The sequence below is a fragment of the Haliotis rufescens genome, unplaced genomic scaffold (genome assembly GCF_023055435.1).
Source record: "Haliotis rufescens isolate VD_foot unplaced genomic scaffold, xgHalRufe1.0.p SCAF_29, whole genome shotgun sequence".
In the NCBI taxonomy this organism is placed as follows: Eukaryota; Metazoa; Mollusca; class Gastropoda; order Lepetellida; family Haliotidae; genus Haliotis; species Haliotis rufescens.
In genome coordinates, this window is record NW_025963990.1 from 2,068,966 (window position 1) to 2,090,548 (window position 21,583).

Below are 21,583 nucleotides of genomic sequence, written 5' to 3' on the forward strand. Positions count from 1 at the left end.
TCAGATCCACGCACCAGCCAGCCAGTTTCTACCTCAAGACCTGATAATTATGTATCGCTACCAAGGACAAAAGTAGACACAATTTAAACACAACATGGGTGTATGTCAGCTGCCAGGCTTAACATGGGAAGGGAATCAACAGTGTATCATATACTCCTATTTTTTATCTATACCTTATATACAGTCATTTAATCATACTAGAATAAGTTTCGAAAGCAAAAGTGTTAGCTACACGTGAAACAACATACAAATCACCCTTTTATGTTAAATACTTCAGATAACGTGGTGCATGTTCATCTCCATGGACGGGGATCTGCTGACGGAGCAGTGTGGAATACCGCGTCTCTCTCCTGACACCAAACTCTTCTTCGGAGTCTGGAACCATAAGAACTATATTCCTGAAACTGATCGTGATTCGGAAGGACATCTGAAGGTTTGGAGTTCTACAGCTTCATTCCGAGACCTGGTGATGCCAGCTGACAAGGAGAATTTGTGTCGCTATGGAAACGCTTTTCAAGGAGGTGATAACGCCATTGTTCGGTATGAGGCAGGGATCGGGTCAGCTTCCGGTCTCTCTGATGTAGTGCCGTACCAACAGGTAAGGGGGTGTCTTAGTGTCTCACAGACGAGCATTTGTTTGTCGTAAATAGGTGACTTCCAATTGCTTTCGACTACAGTATTTTGGTTATATCACGACCTGTTTGATATAGAACCAATTTGGCGAAACCCACGAGCACTGGTTTGGTGCTGACAATCCCCCCAAAATAATCATGGCGAACTGTGAACCCACGATCATACATTTCTGGCATACATCAGGCAGACAATTCTGCTGAGCGAGTTGAGGCGATTTTTAGATAACTACCCCCATCACTATCATCAATGCTTTACAAGTTCAATAGCAATCCCAGGTGTCAATGATATACTTGAGGCATACTTATTCCCAGTATTCACAGCCTGACACCCTGTTACGTTACGTCATCTTACTCAAACATGTTCTGTGTGTTCCTAGGTACATACTCCGTGTATCCCCTGTCTGACGCCATGTGACGTTACGTCATCTTACTCTCACATGCTCTGTGTGTTGCTAGGTGCATACTCCGTGTATTCCCTTCTTGACACCATGTGACGTTACGTCATCTTACTCTAACATGTTCTGTGTGTTGCTAGGTGCATACTCCGTGTATTCCCTTCTTGACACCATGTGACGTTACGTCATCTTACTCTAACATGTTCTGTGTGTTGCTAGGTACATACTCCGTGTATTCCCTTCTTGACACCCTGTTACGTTACGTTATCTTACTCTGACATGTTCTGTGTGTTGCTAGGTACATAATCCATGTATTCCGTGTCTGACCCCCTGTGACATGTACACATGTGACCCAGCTTGTGACAGCTCATCAACAGACCAGGTCAAGATCACCCTCAACGACCTCAACCTTACAGAATCAACAGTCGTGGAGGGAGAAGTAGTCCCTGTATTGTTCTACCTCACAGGTGAGAGAACAACAGTCGTGGAGGGAGAAGTAGTCCCTGTATTGTACTACCTCACAGGTGAGAGAACAACAGTTGTGGAGGGAGAAGTAGTCCCTGTATTGTACTACCTCACAGGTGAGAGAACAACAGTCGTGGAGGGAGAAGTAGTCCCTGTATTGTACTACCTCACAGGTGAGAGAACAACAGTTGTAGAGGGAGAAGTAGTCCCTGTATTGTACTACCTCACAGGTGAGAGAACAACAGTTGTAGAGGGAGAAGTAGTCCCTGTATTGTACTACCTCACAGGTGAGAGAACGACAGTTGTATAGGGAGAAGTAGTCCCTGTATTGTACTACTTCACAGGTGAGAGAACAACAGTTATGGAGGGAGAAGTACTCCCTGTATTGTACTACCTCACAGGTGAGAGAACAACAGTTGTATAGGGAGAAGTAGTCCCTGTGTTGTACTACTTCACAGGTGAGAGAACAACAGTTGTGGGGGTAGAAGAAGTCCGTGTTGTACTACCTGACAGGTGAGTTGTACAGTAGATCAAAGGGTATATTAAGACCGGAAACAGCCAACGGAATTGTTGAAACGTGAGAAAGAATTACATTTGTTTACATGCTTCTGGCAAATATAGTTGGAAAATCTCTTATGAAATTGCAATTGAAGTATATTTAGATCTATATACATGTCAACGCTACACAAAGAACTCTATCTCTTTTCTTTTGTACACTTTCTGCGTAAACTCTGTAAAAGATAAACTTTTGTCGTGTGTGTGTATGTGCGTGCGTGTTGTGTGGTGTGCGTATGTGTGTGCGTGCATGCGTGCTGTGTGGTGTGTGTGCGTGCGTGCGTCCGTATGTGTGTTACCTGTATTACCTTTCAATCGGAATATTTCAGTGAAAGCTGTCCTTGGATCTGGAACGGAGGCCATTTCGTCATCTGACGGCTTCAACATCGACGCGTCACCACCACTGTTTGACACCGACGTCATGCTCTACATCGACGTCGCTCAGGGCAACTTCACCCCTGTGACGTACCAAGGATCAAACGACACCATCAAGGCTATATGGAAGTGCAATGACAACGAGAGTGAAATTGTGGTAAGTTTGTGTTGAAATATTTGAGATACTTGTCTACCTTCTTTGAAGCAAATACATAAACATACGTAAACACGTTAAGACTATACAGACATGATGGAAAGTGTTTCTATCAAAGAGAGTTAACATGACTGCCATGTGTCTGTCCCACATTCAAGAAAGCATGACTTTCCATGCATGTATATATACAGTAAAACCTCGTTTATCGATCCGGTCATCATGTTCCAGTATCCCCATCTTAGGGATGGCTCTGCTGGGAACATCTATAATTGTTTGAGGGCCATTACTAAGAGCCGGGGTTCCTACCTCCGGTAGCAATAGTCCATCCACATCTAGGTGGGAAGACACCAGAAATGGGCTTCAGACATTGAACCCCTGTAAGGAATGGAACAGGGATCTTCGAAGTGACGAGGCAACGTTCTAACAAATTTGCACCGCATTCTCAGAGAGGCCAGAACACTTTGAACAATTGAATGTGTAGTTGGTAGGATTAGGTACACAAAAACTGATTTTGTTGATCTTGCTGTGACGTTAACACGTATATTCAATATTCTTCAGAACTACGACTGGGCAATAGGCAGGACGCCAGGGGGACAGGAGTTGCAGACATTTGTCTCAGCGGGAGAAAACCCGACATCAACTAACTCCGGACTTGTGGGCCTCCTGGAACACAACACGACATACTATGTGACCGTCAGGTGTACCAACGGGGGTGGGCTGGTCACAACATATGCTGATCCTAGAGGTGCGTACCTTAATACATCAAACACTAGAGAGTTACTCTTGTTCCAGAGGTGCGTACCTTAATACATCAAACAGGTAATACTGTTTCTCTGGAGGTGTGCAATTTGTAAAATATTGTCAGATTTGCCTCTTTTATATTCTGGTAAAATTAACGAAGAATCTGATGCCGCAGTATGTGATATTATTAAATACAGGTAAATGTGGGACATTACAGTAAAAGGTGTGACTTTAAAGTTAAATGATCGTTCTTCTTGAACATCCCCTTATCAATACAATAGTAGGTAGTCACAACCTATGCTGATCCTAGAGGAACATAGGGTTATATGTTATAGACGTAAAACGTTATAAATCTCAAACCTTTCCCTTAATCTCGCTTTCATAATTTTAAATTACTGCAATTGGAAGAGTCATTAAGATCCACAACCGTTGGGTTAGGAGCATTTACTGTCAGTGTTATGTGTGATTACATTGTTGATTGCCAAATACATTTTCCTTGAAAAAACATTGTTCGAAGACAAATGAATATAGTTTTGAAACGAGTCGCGAATATCCGTCTATCACCAGGTGTGACAGTCCTGCTTAAACCTCCTTTGGTTGACGACGTCAACACAACGATAGAGGGAGCTGACCCGCTTGGGGAGACAGTGACGCCACCTAACTCCATGACAACCACAGACCAGAACACTGTAGGTGCTTCCTGGACCGTATCTGATGATGAGAGCATCCGGAGATATGGTAATTACTGATCAAATCATGATGTGCCTTCATAGCCAACTGCAGGTGGCATTATTATATAGTAACTAACCCATAGGATATTTGCGTGTTTACTGTTAAGGCCTACTTCTAGAATGACAGTCAAACGGTAGGTTCCTATAGCCTCAACTCGATGGAAGTTCGGTCACATTACTTGTCTAATAATGTGTTATTTGAGATGATTGTGACCACCGTTGATATAATGAGATAGCACAAAACAGGTGAATGATTCTTTCGTATGGTCTTACTAGATTTCTGTGTGGGGAGTTCCGAGGCCAGCATCAGTGACATCTTCCCCTGCACGTGGGTCGGCTACAACACGTCGGGGACGGTCACAGTAACGGATGGATACCTCAAAGTAAACGGCGTTGCTATCTACACATTGAGCCAGTTCAAGCCAGACTACAACGTATCTGTCAACACCACGGACAAGTCAGCCTTCACCATGGCTCCAGGCACAGAGATGTTCATCTTCATGAAGATGTGTAATGAGGCCCAGCTGTGCACGACCAAGTTGCTGGGCTCCACCGTAGTAGAGACAGACATGTCCACGATGGCGACGTCGTCTGATGGTTCTGCCGTCACTGTAGATGTTGGGGATGGTGGGAGGAGGAAGAGGGACGTTTCAGGAGTAACGGTATCAACACCAGATGGTAAGTAATTGCAATAGCTGTGTCACTGTTTCATTGTTACCTACGGTAAATGTCAATATTTTCAGTGAACCTTTTATATTTTTCGGGTGGGGTAGCCTAGTGGTTAAGGTATTCGCTCATCACGCCGATGGCCTGGGTTCGATTCCCTACATTGGTACAATGTGTGAACGTCCTGATATTATTGGAATATTGCTAAAAGCAGGTCATTCAGCTAAACAAATTAACTCACTTATTCACTCACTCGCACATTATTGTTACCTACTTTAATACGAGATAAAATATGCCCCAAACGGGGCATCGCTGACATGTTAAACGATGATAACATTATTCGTTTGCGTATATATCTGATCCAGGGTTACAAGCCGGTCAGAGCATTGTGGTTACTCAGCTCACGAAGCTTGATCTACAGACGGAATACAAGTCTGACGCCTCAGTGGAGTTCATCCCCTACATCACTGACCCGTCTACATCAACCACAGAAGATGCCTTCACCGACAGAATTCTCAGAAAGAGGCTCAACTACCAGGACACTGACCTCTCCTTCTCTCTCACTAGTGTTGGTAATCTTCCCCTACCAGGACCGGTGAAGGTGACCTTCACCTATGACCCCACGGTCACCAATACAACCTTGATGCTGCTTCATTGGAATACTGGTAATACCTGTCAATGCATGTACTTCCTGGCATAGGAATTAGTCCATAGGTACTGTTTTTGTATCCTAATGCACAAATCTGGCCATACTTTTCAAGTAAACAATTGACTTGCCTTTGCTTGTGTTTGTGATGGGTGCCACCTGTTCAGCAGGATACACCTGGTATTATCAGTATTTGATAAGGATTCACAGGCACACCCTAATGACATAGTCGAAAGCATACAATGGATATTTCTTTGGATTATAGAAAGGGTTTTGCCGCTTTTATTTTTATGATTATTGTAGGGTTTTATAGTTTTTATTCCCATATTGAAGGGGGGCTTTATCATATGTGACCATTTTCGTTCTTGATGAAGATGTAATTTGTGACAAGAGATTTTGTCTTCGAGTAATTATGGTAACAGATCGATATTCATCATACAAATCACATTGAAGAGACATAAAGTAGACTTTGAATGACTTGGTCAAAATGTGTGACTAAGTGTGACACCGTGCCGATGGCATGGTCATCCCTTATCCCTTATCCCTGAGCTGCAATATTATGTTCTGCGGATTTTAAACAACATTCAAGGATAATGTATAAATGTATATATAAATGAATAAGTGTATCGGGCAGTCGGCCCAACCTAAACATAATATTCTATGAAGAATCTTTACATGATGATACAACAATATATACAGCCTTAATACAGAAGAAGAATTTTTTGGTCAGTGATGTTTTGTATGATGCAGATGGCCGACAGTGGCAACAGAGCAACAAGACCTGTCTCCATGAAACAGACACGGAGGTCAGAGACCCCATGACCTCTCAGGTCACGGTCAAAGTGAGTGTTTAACATTAATAGTACAACAGATGTGTACATCTATGACGAGTAATCAATGATGTTGGAATCTTCTCTGATGTCATTAATTGGTACCGGTTGTGAAGAGGGTTCTCAATACTTCACAATCGTATAGATATTCAAGTGAAAGTAGTGTTATAGTTTATGATTGGCTTAAAACTATCATATTACTTTCTTGTTTTCTTATTTGTCAAGGGGGACACGGGTGGCCCAGTCGTCTAAAGCGCCGCGATTCGCTGTGCTGAGTTGCATCCTTGGGCATGCCAGAAATCTTTCATTGTGGGTTCGAATCCCGGTTCGCCCTGATTATGTTTCTAGGTTTGTCAGCACCATACCCGTGCTCGTGGGTTTCACCAAAGTGGTAAACGTCTAAGACCTGCATCACCTCGGGCTTTCCCACACATTAAGCTGACACGCCGCGATATAGCTGGAATACTGTTAAAAGTGGCGTTAAACTCAACTCACTCATGCACTCTTATTTGTCAAGGAGAAAATACATGGTCATTGATTCGTCTTATCAGTGTTTTCTCATATTTTATTGTATTTTCGCTATATGTTTTATTTAGCACATTCAGCGGTACAATATAATACATGGTCTATAGCGATTGATCTGGGAATAGACGTTTGATGGTTAAAGCGTATGCCCTTGACAAATGAAGCCCTTTCTTTCAGTCTCCGGTAGATATTAAACTAAACCAACAATTGATCTGTGAAGAATGCCCAACATGCTTCCTTTGTTGTTGCCAGGTTTGTAACACCAGATTCACGACAGGCAGCAGCAGCTCCAGACGTCGGCGATCTGTGTCTGACACGTACTTCAGACACCCGACCCAGTTCCTACTGACTTCAGCTCTGACAGAGATACCAAATTCACCTCCTCAGCTCACCAGCATCACGTCTCTTGTCATGCAAGAAGATCAGGGTATGTGTCTCTTAGCTTGTCTCTCTTGTCATGCAGGAAGACCAGGGTATGTGTAATTAAGTTTGTCTCTCTTGTCATGCAGAAAGACCAGGGTATGTGTTCTTAGCTACTCTCTCTTGTCATGCAGGAAGACCAGGGTGTGTGTCTCTTAGCTTGTCTCTCTTGTCATGCAGGAAGACCAGGGTATGTGTCTCTTAGCTTGTCTCTCCTGTCATACAGGAAGACCATTGTATGTGTCTCTTAGCTTGTCTCTCTTGTCATACAGGAAGACCAGGGCATGTGTCTCTTAGCTTGTCTCTCTTGTCATACAGGAAGACCAGGGTATGTGTCTCTTAGCTTGTCTCTCCTGTCATACAGGAAGACCATTGTATGTGTCTCTTAGCTTGTCTCTCTTGTCATACAGGAAGACCAGGGCATGTGTCTCTTAGCTTGTCTCTCTTGTCATACAGGAAGACCATTGTATGTGCCTCTTAGCTTGTCTCTCTTGTCATACAGGAAGACCAGGGTATGTGTCTCTTAGCTAATCTCTTTTGTCAAGCAGAAAGACCAGGGTGTGTGTCTCTTAGCTTGTCTCTCTTGTCATGCAGGAAGACCAGGGTATATATATTGTAGTTTCTCATGGTGCATATCCATTAGTTTGCTTTTAATTTTTTTGTGAATTGTGTATTCGTATATGATATCTAATGAATTATTCGTCTTATTCTGTGACAGGCACATTGATATACCAGATGACGTCCACAGACGCTAATGGAGACGTGGTCAAGTACAAGATGAGTGACGACTCCGCTGTGGCTGATCTGGAACTGAGGCTGTCGGAGGATGGATTGTACGTTGACTCACTGTAGTTATAATTATCAGGTCACAATAAACCCAACGGAAAGTGTACTTCATATCCTAGAGTGTTGCGATGCTGGATTGGTATACTCAGCAGGGAAGACATCATAAGCCAAACGATTGCATTAGGCTTCATGTAATAAGTCCTAAAGGTAACATAAAACGTATATTTTGTGGAAATAATGTTTCGAAATTGTAATGGACAATTACATATCCGTTTTGTGCTCATGGACAGAAAAACAAGAATCGTTTACAACATAAAGCTCCTGTTTTGCATGAAACAGTTGCGTCCCTTAGCCACCAGGATCCGCTGCCGAATTCCCGATTCCACCGATTCACTATGTTAACGATCCTTGGTTTGTAGCCCCATAACCGTACTCATCTATCTCACATAAATAGTTCAGTTATAAGACTCGTCTCATGTACCTTTTCCCCACACTTAGCTGACACGCCATAATTTTACTGAAATGTGTAAGCCCTTATAAAGTGGTCTTCTGAAAAGCCCTATTCCTTCGTCAAATATTTTGTCAAACATAAAGTGCAGTTTTCTATTATAATTGCAGAATGACCTATACCCCTGCAGCTAACTTCTATGGAAATGTAGACGTCCAAGTGGTAATGTACGAAGTTCCTCAAGCCGAGATACCCCCGGCTCAAACTGCCGTCAGCATCACCATCAGCATCAACTCCGTCAACGACGCACCGAGTGCCTTTGTCTTCAGTGATGAGGTCAACATCCTTCACGCAGATCCAACGCTTCCAGTTGTGGTAGGCCCCCAGTGATATGGTGCCTGAACACTTGTTCTTACACAGCACACTTCCTAGTTAATAGTAGTTACATCTTTATGGAGATTATATAAGATTCCAAGTTAATACTTTTGCATTATTCTTGAACAAGTAAATCTTGCACTTTTCAGATTCTTCCCGAAAATTTTAATTCAAATGACAGCGACACCACAACATACAGATGGAAGTTTGGGGCATACGACGTTGACGTCGGCGACAGCTTGACCATCTTCTACACACAGCCGAGCAGCGGGAACCTTACCGTCGGTGACGTGAACACCACTGTCCCGTGTTCATATAATGTATGTACATATATACGGAACAGCACATGGTGTTTCCAGAACATGCGTTCGTATAAAATGCATAGTTGCGAATCACTTTTTTCCCAAATGATTTCTCGAATTCTTTTAAAGCCTTGCCTGATGGAGATATGGAACACATTTTGATGGGCAATTTATGTATCAGCTTTAACTTTACATGGATGTTAATAAGTAATAATATCATTAAATGTTATTAAATGATTAATATTGAAAACTATAGGTTTCTACAGCTTCAATGACTTGATAGTATTCAGGTACACAAGATACAAACGTTAAAAACACTACATTTCCATTTCAGTTTAAGCTTGTAATGAACACTAACTCTTTTTAATGTATGTCTATACCTGTTCATTAACATAATCATAATCATGCACCCCTCTCTTCAGTTAGTCTAACGATGTGCCACAGACGTCCAATATAATTATAGCGACATACCTTTTCCATATCCAATAGAAATCTCTGCATAAAGCAGAGTCAATTGTACAATTCCGAATATATCAGGAGCATGTGTTTATGAATCACTATCAAATAGTGATGATACAAGGTGTTCGCGTAAAGGTGAGCGTGTCCTGCCCCACCGGTGGCACCCATCACAAACCATGATTTGAAGAATACCTCCTCACGGTTTTATTAATTATAAACAGATGTATGTAGTACTTGTATTTACTTTGTTCATATCTACCCCCATTAAAAATTACAAATTGTAAAACTTTAGAAAAAGTAGGAATTTCTTTGGAACGTTATGAATACACAATGCGATTTAGAAAGTGGTCAAATGTAACAAATGTTATATTTGGGATAACACTTTCTCAGTAAAGTACAGATTCTCGTGCTTTTTTGGACTGAGTCCCGTCCGGGATTCGAACCCACACTGCCAGAGCGAGGCACGTAATGACCAGCATACAAAGTCAGCGATCTAACCAGCCACAGAGCCTTCGACAAAAAAATTAACTTTTTTGGAAGATTTTTTGGAAACCTCGGTGGCTAAGCGGAAAATATAGTTTTCCGAACTGTTTTCTCAAATCTAGCTGAAAGTCCACGAATTCAATGTATCTTGGGGATGTACAAAACATTTGGGGGTATATAGAAACATATCATTTCAGAGCGGCATCCCCTGTGACAAGCTCCTGCTCCCCAACCCTGCCGACTCCCTCAACTGGGTCTACAGGACCTTCATGTACCAACCTGACCCTGGTTACCATGGTAACGATGAGGTCCGGGTTTATGTGCAGGACCAGGGAGGGGTATACTCGGATGTCATCACGATAAAACCAGGTGTTATGAAGACACCATGCAGGAATAGGGGAAAATGTAGAAGTAAGTATTGTTGTATTTACTACATCCCTTGTACCAGTGAATATCCGGATTAGAATAGATCTTCAGTAACTCATGCTTGCCGTAAAAGACAACTGATGAGATCGGGTGGTCAGACTCACTGACTTGATTGATGCATGTCATCGTATCTCAATTACGTGGATCGATGCTCATGATATCAATCATTGGATTGTCTGGTCCAGACTATATCATTTACAGACCAACGTCATATAGTGCGGCTTTAAACAACAAACAAACAAACTTAATGCCCTGTCGAGATGGTTCACATTGCTACATCCTTCCGAGCGGTAACATGTCACTGTGTTTGAGATCTATCCCCCTAACTTGCACTATGAAAATGTGAGTGAATCATAATGAACGTCGCATCAGTGATAGTTTCGTCACACAACAATGACAAGAAATTTTATATTCTTAAATATAAAAAAGTCTCGATTAACCGCTGAAATGAATTTCACTGTTAAAAGGTTAACTCATTCTCTGTATCCTAAATACGCAATTCCAGGCAAGAATGAAAGCTTGTACAACTGCACCAACTACCGCCGTGCTGAAGGTTTTGACCTCCACTATGAGTGTGCGTGCGCACCTGGCTGGACCGGCATTCATTGCGAGGATAAGGATGACGTCACCACAGTAAAGCCAGACGTTGTGGAGACACCATGTCAGAATGGTGGAACCTGTAAAAGTAAGTACATGTATTAATATATTTACTTTATTCCTTGTAGACATGTCTTGTGGTATCACATTGTTGTGAGGTTAAGAAATGTCACTGTGTTTAAGATCTCTTTGTACGGTAATTTTCAGAGTGAGTGAGTGAGTTCAGTGTGATCAGGAGCGAGTGAGTGCAGAGTTATATTCGGCATCGACACTATGTCAGCAATAAAAATAATGTACACATGTGTATTCTGTAATAACAGTCACAGTATACAGCTGGAACATTATTTTTAAAATAGAAAAAATCTGCAAAATATGCAAAAAGCGTGATCAATAATAATCCCAATGAAACTTGTTAAAGTTTTGAAGCTGTTATGCATTATTCAATGTTAAAGATGTATTTGATTCAGTTTGTTCAGTTTGTTATTTCTCCTGAGATAGACAAGGGTTAAGGCACGGCCTTCAATGTAAATGTGTTTTATCTGTTGGTACAAATGTCCTGAGAAGACATTAAACAATGGAAGGATTTGAAGAGTGTTATAGATGCATGTGTGGAGCTTCTTATATGTCAATTCCAAGTCGACATGAATATTAAAAATATAAATGTGGTGTTTTGGTTGTGTTGGCTATAAGTCCGGACTCTTTCGCTGTAATATATACGCAATTCCAGGCAAAAATGAAAACTTGTACAACTGTACCAACTACAGCCGTGCTGAAGGTTTTGACCTCTACTATGAGTGTGCGTGCGCACCTGGCTGGACCGGCATCCATTGCGAGGATGAGGATGACGTCACCACGATTAAGCCAGGTGTTATGGAGACACCATGCAAGAATGGGGGAACCTGTACAAGTATGTATTGATATATTTAATAAATGTCTTCTCTTGATGTCTTTCATTATCATTTCTTGTCGTGTGGTGAAATATCACTGATTGCCATTAATATGTGTGGTAACCTTCTTTTGACGATGAGAGTTTGTCACAGTTAACGTCACATAAAAGAGTAGAATTATTTTTAAATCATTGTGCAGATAAATAGCAACGCTATACACGATATACGAAAAGAAATTCTGAATAAATTCTTAACGTACTCGCTGAATCCTAAATATGCAATTGCAGGCACTAATGAGAGAGTGTACAACTGCACCAACTACCGCCATGATGAAGGTTTTGACCTCGACTATGAGTGTGCGTGCGCACCTGGCTGGACCGGCATTCATTGCGAGGATGACGTCAACGAGTGCAGCAGCTCTCCATGTTCCTCGCCGTACGTCTGCTACAACGACGTCAACCGATACTACTGCGCATGTGCAAAAGATAATCCCAACTGTGATGGGTTGCAGGCATGGATGATCGGTCTGGTTGTGTTGGCGGGGATATTGATAATCATCTTGTCCATCTTAGCTTGGTATCTCTGCATGCTCAAACGAGGGTAGGTACTGCGCAGATTTAGACAGGCGGATATTTTGAACAGTCTCACTGCTGTCACCATGCGAAACATACATTAAATACATAAAAAAACGCATTCATATAAAGTTATAATAGATAAATGATTAAATGAAATATACAACAAAAATGAGTATCCATGATAAAAATACTCTCTATTGTAATGTTGTTACATGGTGATCTGCAAATAGAAAAGAAGAAATGACCCATTCTTCAGTTCGAACAGAACTAAATTGTGAAATCAGTAACTATCCTCACAAAGCCAATAATTAACAACTCATATTAAAATACATAGTTATTGATTTACAATCACAAAAGGCAGTACATATATACACAGTCAAATATAGGACAGCAGCAATTAGTTGCAGGCCTTATAATACACGTCTGTGCATTCACCAATGTCCATAGTTTGTCACTTTTTGTTTGTTTGTTGTTTAACGCCACCCTTTGCAATATTCCAGCTATATGACGGCGATCTGTAAATAATCGAATCTGGACCAGACAATCCAGTGATTGATATCATGCGCATCGGTCCACGCAATTGGGATCGATGACATGTATCAAAAAAGTCAGCGAACACGATCCCGTTGGTCGCCTCTTACGACAAGCATAGGTTGCTGAAGACTTATTCTACCCCGGATCTTCAGGGGTCTGGCAAGAACTCGGTGTTTCCTAATAGGTAACTCATCGGCACTTGCAAATGGATAAACCAGGTCCTAAAAGGCCATGAATCTCCCTCATCTCTCGTTTATAAGGGTGAGATGAGGTTGAACATTGCGTTCAAGATTATTGACTTATATAGTGACGTGCATGCACGTGTGTCTTGGCAGCTTGTACTAGTGTGGACTTAAATGTATGCCGGTTTTATTGTGCTAACCTTCGGATATGCTGCAGTGTAGCATGGATACCCCACTCAGACACATAACACTGACTTCAGGCCTGTCAGTCCTTGTATTATTCCCTTAAAGCTGAGCGCTTAAAGGGTAACAACGAGTACCATCTTTTAACATATTTTAGTTTGGCTCGTCCAGGGGATGGAAGCAAATTACACAATCACTACTCACAGATGACTTCTGGCCAGGAAACTATATTCTAATTGAGCCACGGTTCAAATCTTCATTTAGGTGTATGCAGTCACCGTGCAACCAACTCGCCAGACACAAGCGAGAACGAGGAGGGGCCCGAACGGTTTGTAACAATGAAGGTTTCACTGACGTAAGTTTACCAGCAATATACATATTACTACTGGTAGACATACACCCGTACTAAGTCTTCAAAATGTTGATATTTCAACACAGCTGATCAAGTAGGATTACATATTCTTCTCAACGTTTTGTTGTGGAATTCTTATAAATGTCACACTAAGATCCATGACAATTAGTTACCCCCATCCCCGTTATCCTAAAAGTAAAACAGTGGGTGTTTGATGACCCTGATAATTTTCAGTGTATTGCATTGTACGCGCAGAATCAGAAATTAAGGTGTAAAACACAATTATACACGCTACCAAGCATGTCTGTGCCAGTTGATGAGGAGTGAGTGAGTATGGTTTAAAGGCCGCTTTTAGCAATATTCAAGCAATTTCACGAGGGGGACACCAGAAATGGGCTTCACACATTGTGACCGTGTCGGGAATCGAACCCGGGTCTTCGGCGTGACGGGCTAACGCTTTAACCACTAGGCTACCCGACCGCCCCTGATTGATGAGGAAGTATCTAGTTAAATAATCATGCAATCTCATTGTAAAAGGGGAAGTACAGTTATCATACGGTCTATTTATTGTATTATGAAAAAATCAGTGATGACACCAGATGTTCGCGAAATGGGTAAGAATAAAAACGTCATGATATTTGTCGTATAATGGTTATAAATTACTTTGTTTCCAGACAAACCAACACCAACAAAGACTTTCAAACCTTGGACATGTAAATACTCGTTTTGACTCCCCAAGTGTTCCAAGGTCTGTCGGTAATACACCGGGTGAGGAGGCGGTGTAGAGGCACAGCGGTCAATCCTGTCTCATCATGGTCGAGACGCCATGGAACATAAACCCAGCTGGAACCAGAATATGATCTTTTTAAGACACTTAATTCATGTCGACATAGAGTTCATTTAATACCTGAACTTTCATTTGTTCCTTTTATTTTCAAATGTGTTATTTTCGTTAACAATGTAGATGGTTCTTGTTGCGGTTACATAACATAGCATCTATACATTGTATCAATAGCTGTTTTAAATGTGGATTATTATCAGTGAAAGTGCTTGCATTAAGAGCAGCAGATAATGGGATGTCATTGATGGATGATATAGGAACGAAGGCTGTGTGTTTGCTGTAAGGAGATCAGACATACATTTGTGGGTTTTTTAATTAACCAATCTTTAATTACATGTAGTTGTCGTCGTGCATGATGTAAACTGAAAAGACTAACACCTGTAATAAACCTAAAAGTAGGGTAATTCATGATCTGTATCTGAAAGAGTTAAATACATCATGTTAACATAGAACTACAAAAGGTTTAAAGTGTGTGTTAAAACCATGTGTGTCATCCTTGAAATGAATACTTTTAATGTAGTTCAAAATTAATTCCACTAAATACAAAGCAAAACTTATGTGGCCAGCGTTTATTATTCACTTTATATGCCAAGCATAATATATCAACTTATTATCTTCTTTTTTTAACTTTGTTTCCTTCAAATAAATTTATTTCTGCTGCTTGTGTTATGTGTTTGTTCTTGTTGAGCCACAGGATCTCATTGTGCAAAGAGATCGCACTGCTACGACCATTGTTTGTCTGTACTTAGGTTAAAATAGTCTTAGTGTTCTCAGATGGTTAGATGTACATGGCCATTCGGTCAAAAAAATAGATCAGATGAAATAAAGGTCAAAAGTATGAAATAACATTCAAATGATACGAATAGAGTATTAAATGTAACTAATAAAGGTCAAAATACAAAACAAAAAGACGCCACATGAAGAACAATATGTAGTAATTAAAGAACGTCAGTGCACACGAAAGGACACCAAAGTCTAAAGCACAACTTGACAATTAAGAACGCCAGATGGTACTGTAATTTGTACAACATTGCGAATTTAATCGGCTTGTTCATCTGTGTATAAGATGTATGACGCCATTCTTCATGCAGCCACTTTTTGATGTCATATACATGTTGCGATAACATCACGCGATATCACCAGAACTCGTCTCGACTTTTGAACGTCGAAAAAATCTTTCACAGCTAAAACATAATGTGTCTTGTGATTCGTTTAAATACATCGAGGGCTTGCTCGAGTGATGCCGAGCCATGTCCACCATGCGTCTAGAATAGTCATTTTCATTGGCTGTTAAGCGAGAGAAGTGGGTGAAAGAAAAGATGGAGCTGATCATAACAGAATGGAGATACAACTCTGGATAATCGAGGGGGGTCTTTATCATGTAATGACCTTCTTAAAATAATGTAATGTCGCTAGATGAGGTGTAACACCAATGAAGGCAATGTTTGAGTGGTTTATCATCACTTCCCCACCACATTGTTGGGGATTTACAGTTACTGTGTTTATACAAGCAAAGGGGACATACCAAAAGCGCTCAAAGTAGTTAGTGCGTCAATTCAAGTAAATGTTTATGTATGAGCAAGTGATTTGTGTTCACCATATCAAAGTCTGTAACAACTTACATGTGAGTAATCCCATTTGAATGATATGTAAGTATGTAATAATTAAGACACCTGCAGTGACCAGTTAACAAGTAGTCAGTGAGATAGTATATACATAGTGGTAATTCCAAATAAAGTCATTACTAAAGGACAAATGCACTTGTGGAATGTCGAGTTTATTCCCAACACATAAACAAACAAACATCCACCATACCCAGCTCCCTTAGTTCTCCTCCCCAATCCCATCGGCATCTATTCCAAATCTCAAAATTCCCAAATTCTATATAAGCAACCCCTAAACCCCCCTCTTGGGTTGCACAGACCACCTTCGCCCCTTTCGGAAACACATTAAATGGCCTGACCGGGCCCGTGTGCGAAATACGCATCAGTCGGAAAGCGCACGTTATATCTCCAAAGTAAGTAAGAAACAAATGCACTTGTGGAATGTCGAGTTTTTTCCCAACAGTCGTCGTGGCCGTAGCCTGAATATCCAAGTCTTAAGTATCAATTGCAACAAAAACAAATATTGACATTATTAAATGACATCATCCACTATATATGATAGTAGTTATATATGATTTGATAGTTCTGAGGAATACCGTTTTGTGGAAATGTTAAGCTAATACAAATTTAAGACGACCACTGCTGTCTGCTATTGTTCTCCGATCAGCATGACTGTTTGATCTTTTCCAAACAAAAGGGGGTTGCAACATGAGACGACTCCTGGTGCGTCCCTCGTGGTTTATTATCCATGCAGTCTTTTATTGTACCATAACCAACTCTCACTCGTCCTTTATTTGTTAAATACGAGAACACCAGAGATCTTGTCAAAAACACTGAGCACATGAAACGAAAACTGACCAAGAATCAAAGTTCTGCTCAACAGTAAATTTGTAACATCAACGAACTTATTGTTTACACAAACTGAGATCCAATATTTGTGAAAAAGGCGATTTTATTTTCCTAAAAGATTGCCAAATATGTCAGCAACGTCTTTGGAAATGTCACACAAAAACATCCTTGGTCTAGCGGGGGACTACTTCCGGTCTAACTTTCGCAACCAATTTGTTGATCACGTGATTGTAGACTGGCGCTACGAGGGAGTTGGATAATCACGCAACCTATGCTTGTCGTAAGAGGCGACTAACGGGATCGGCCGGCCAGGCTCGCTGACTTGGTTGATGCATGTCATCGTATCCCAATTGCTTGGATCGATGCTGGTGATGTCAATCACTGGAATGTCTTGTCTAGACTCAATTATTTACAGACCTCCGTCATATAGCTGGAATATTGCTGAGTGCGGCGTTAATGAACAAACAAACAAAACTCATTCATGAACCATGTTTCTTCTAATCTGCAGACGTTTGAGAGCAGGGTGTTATGTTTCTGTATTATAGCATAAAATAATGTTTTCTAAAACTCTGAACGGAGAAACTGAGTATTCATGATGTTTATTATACAGAATTTCGAATATAGAGAATCCCACAGTTATCCAATTCCCTGAAATCCGTAAAAATATCTAACGGATTGTGGATAAACAAAGGCCTTTCTCACCGGAAAGCATGGTACTCGCCACATAACCCAAGGGTACTTGCGACTAACGAGGAGAAACAATAAAGCGCTACTGAAATATCACACTGATACTGACTACCGTTACACTCCCCACCCAAAGTTAGTATTAACCTAATTTACATTAAACAATGAAAAATGCTGAAGTGGTATAAATATAAACACAATGGTTTGGCTAACAATACAGTATTGCTAACTTGAAATATTAAGCTAACAAACTATAGGCAAGTGTCACACCCTGACAATGAACAAAGGTTAATGCTTTCTTGCAAAACATATAATCATACAAAATATAAAACATGAAAATACACATCATTGTGACAATATTTATAGTTCGGATCGGATTCGGAATCATCATTCACAAAGTTATGTGAACCTGAAAATGAATTTAGCACAGTTAGGAACACAATACTGCAAATGAATTTACACACATTTGAACACAGTTAGTTCTCTTTTTCTAAGTGAAGCACAAGTTTGTGAACTGGTCTCACAAAGTTTGATACACCACAGTCTACTTTCACAGTTCTGACTATACAATCTTCACTAAGGTACACTTCTGAGATGCGTCCAAGTTTCCAAAGAAATATTGTCGTCCTTGATTATCACGATGTCGTTAACAGAAAGATTTCGACATCGGGCAGTCCACTTCTGCCGCAACTGAAGACTTTGCAGATACTCTTTCCCCCAACGACTCCGGAATTCATTAGCGATGTATTGAACTCGGCGCCATCGCTTCCTGGAATACATGTCCTCCTTAATGAATGTTCCAGGTGGTGGAAGGATTACCTTAGACTTCAAGGTAAGAAGGTTATTTAGTGTCAGAGGATTCTGGAGAAGACGGATCGCACAGAGTGTCAACAGTTAAGGGTCTGCTGTTGACAATGGCAGCAGTTTCAAACATCACAGTAAGGAGGCATTCATCATCCAACTGTGATCCAAAGTCATGAAGTAAAGCAGGTATGACATTTCTTGCAGTTCTAATCTCTCCTCCCAGACACCACCCATATGGCTTGCACATGGTGGGTTAAACTTGAACTCAAAGAAATTACAATCTCTCTGCAATAGGAATTGTCTCACTTTTCTTTGATCAAGATTTGTTAGAACACCATACAGTTCGGTCTTTGCCCAAAGTTAGTACCTTGATCGCATCTTAGTTGACGGATCTGACCACGCACTGACATAAAGCGTCTAAGGGCGTTGATAAATGAGTCTGTACTCATTGACACAACAGTCTCTATGTGTATTGCTCGGTAACACAGGCATGTCAACAGAACACCGAATCGCTTTAACACCTTTCTCCCTTCCTTTATATAAAAGGGTCCGAAACAGTCTACTGCACTGAATGAAAATGGAGGAGCTTCTTCTGTCCTATCAATGGGAAGATTTGACATCTTCTGGACTTGAGCCTTGCTTGAGTTTCCTACACGAAACACATTTCAAATTTTAGTAGGACACACCTGAGCTACAGCCTATGATCCAGTATCCACTTGATCTGATCTGATTGAGTGTTAGACCTTTTCTCTGATGATGAACTTGTTCATTCCAATGGCGGATAACATTTGTGGTGCTTCTTCGGCAAGACACCATGGTGCTTAAGGTCTTCACTAATCTGAGCATTTTTTTAACCGTCCACCGGCACGTAAGATCCAATTGCTGTTCAGGAATGGATCTAGATGATATAAGGCACTGCCTGATTTCAGAAATTTGTTGCGTTCAGTTGCCTTCTCGTTCTTGAATGTTCCCGTTTGATTAGTTCTGCCTGAACTAACTTCAAGATTACATCTCCCCTTGTTCAATTTTTTGACTTGCACTGAAACAGCTACTGATTCACAATCATTTTGTTTACTTTTCTTCAGGGTCATCAGCTGCCAGTATTCAGAAGCACAGTCTGGTGATGGAATCTCCTTTTCACAAAGGAAGTCTGGGCCACTTAACCACTTGGATGTCAACAGTTTGTTGACGGTTAACCCTTTGGATGCACAATCAGCAGGGTTGTCAGATGAACTTACATGATGCCACTGTTCAGGTGACGTTTTGTCCCTGATCTGTTGGATACGATTGGCTCCGTACACATGAAATCTGCGAGAGTCATTTGAGATGTAGCCCAACACTATTCGACTGTCAGTCAGTTTTGCACTTCGCCGAGATCTTATTCATGAGTTAGGAATTGTCCAACTTTTACTGATGTAAGTGCAGCGGTTAGTTCCAATCTTGGAATGGTGACGGATTTGACTGGTGCAACCCGTGCCTTACCAATTACCAGAGAACAATGTACCTGTTCATGTTCATTCATTAAATGGATGTAGGAGTACTGTCCATAACTGGTCATACCTGCATCAGAGAAGTGATGCAATTCTGTTGCAACAACATTCCCAAAGTCATGTGGTTTCACACATCTTGGAATTCTCAAATCATGAAGTGATATCAAGTCTGTTTTCCAAGCATTCCATGCCTTGAGGATACCATCAGATACCGGAGTGTCCCAATCATACCGATCCCTACACAACTCCTGAAAAATCGCTTTACCTCAGAGAATAACTGGGGCTGGTAGTCAAATTGGATCAAAGATGGAACAAACTCTTGGCAATATTGTGTGTCTTGTGACAACTTTGTCCTGGTGACTGTCAAGTTGTATCTGAAACGTAAAACAGTCCGATTCTACACACCACTGTATGCCTACAGCTCTTTCTGTTGGCAAGGCATCACAATCAATCTCAATGTCCTGAACACCACTTATATGATCCTCAGGCGGAGTAGTTGATATGACATCCTTAGAGTTGGAGATGAACTCATGCAAATGAAGGCCTTTCATTGCACATACACTCTTGCTTTCAATAATGAGTGTCACTGCATCACAGGGTGTAGGAACAGAACACAATCCGTCGTCAACATAGACGTCAGCATAAACTGCTCCTTCACAGATGTTCTGTGAGATAGATGAACTTCAGATGGCAGACGTAGCTTTGCCAATTGAATCGGAGTTCTCAATTTGTGTTTGATCAATGATACCGACAACACCCCATCTTAGGTCGGTACGTTGTCCATATGGTTGACCTTCCTGAACTGGAGCGATAACCTCATGAGATATGAGTGCTTGTGGGCGATTATAGCCTATCAATAGACCAATGTCATCATCGTATGTTGGCTTCAATACATCACACAGTTGTCGTAAGCGTGACCATGCTTGCACTTTGTCGGGGGTCGAAATATGGTCCTAATTGGCTGGTATCACATCTCTTGAATATGTTCCAGGGAGAGTAATCCTGAACACATTGTCATTTCCTCGACTTTTAAGACCTCTAACCTTCTCGCTTCTGACATGTGCATTTGCTGAAGTCATTGTAGAGAGCAACAGATTAACTCGTGTTCCTGTGACACCGAGTTTGTTGCACAAGTCTTTTAACACAAAAGTCGCATCGGAATTGCGTATCCAGCAATGCATATGTCAACAGTTCATTTGACGGATTATCGGAATGAGATACCCACAGAGGTAAAATCATGGAGCACTTATCCAAAGAATTGCTTACATTACTGAGATGGCTAATACTTTTCAGCTTTGTCTCCTCAGAAGGTTTAGGGAGATCACCATGTAACATAGTAGCACGAAGATGTGAGAATGTCTTACATGCTAGCCTGTTCTGACAACACTTTGGAAGATGTCCTGGCTTGAGTCATCCAAAGCACACTTGACAGTCTATGACGAACTGTTTTCTTTCAATCAAGGGCTTAGACAACAATGTCTCACACTCATCAAGCTTGTGTTGACCTTTACGGAAAAGGCAAGTTTCAAATTTCACATTTAATTTCTTGTCTAATTTACTTGTGGCAGTGCTTAGAGATGAATCTTT

The 21,583-nt window shown here is 41.1% G+C and overlaps 1 protein-coding gene across 1 annotated transcript in view; it reads left to right on the forward strand.

Moving 5' to 3' along the window:
* Positions 1-19,748, forward strand: part of LOC124137747 — a 67,634-nt gene extending 47,886 nt beyond the window's left edge. Inside the window, exons 53-70 of the mRNA XM_048402722.1 lie at positions 278-598; positions 1,326-1,444; positions 1,502-1,779; positions 2,377-2,579; positions 3,135-3,321; positions 3,885-4,055; positions 4,325-4,726; positions 5,080-5,379; positions 6,111-6,202; positions 6,968-7,142; positions 7,854-7,968; positions 8,540-8,744; positions 8,894-9,064; positions 10,186-10,399; positions 10,920-11,099; positions 11,739-11,918; positions 12,186-12,498; positions 19,592-19,748. Of these exons, the coding sequence (XP_048258679.1) occupies positions 278-598; positions 1,326-1,444; positions 1,502-1,779; positions 2,377-2,579; positions 3,135-3,321; positions 3,885-4,055; positions 4,325-4,726; positions 5,080-5,379; positions 6,111-6,202; positions 6,968-7,142; positions 7,854-7,968; positions 8,540-8,744; positions 8,894-9,064; positions 10,186-10,399; positions 10,920-11,099; positions 11,739-11,918; positions 12,186-12,498; positions 19,592-19,748 (3,783 nt within the window). The remainder of the gene's footprint in view (positions 1-277; positions 599-1,325; positions 1,445-1,501; positions 1,780-2,376; positions 2,580-3,134; positions 3,322-3,884; positions 4,056-4,324; positions 4,727-5,079; positions 5,380-6,110; positions 6,203-6,967; positions 7,143-7,853; positions 7,969-8,539; positions 8,745-8,893; positions 9,065-10,185; positions 10,400-10,919; positions 11,100-11,738; positions 11,919-12,185; positions 12,499-19,591) is intronic.
* Positions 19,749-21,583: the final 1,835 nt, after the last annotated feature.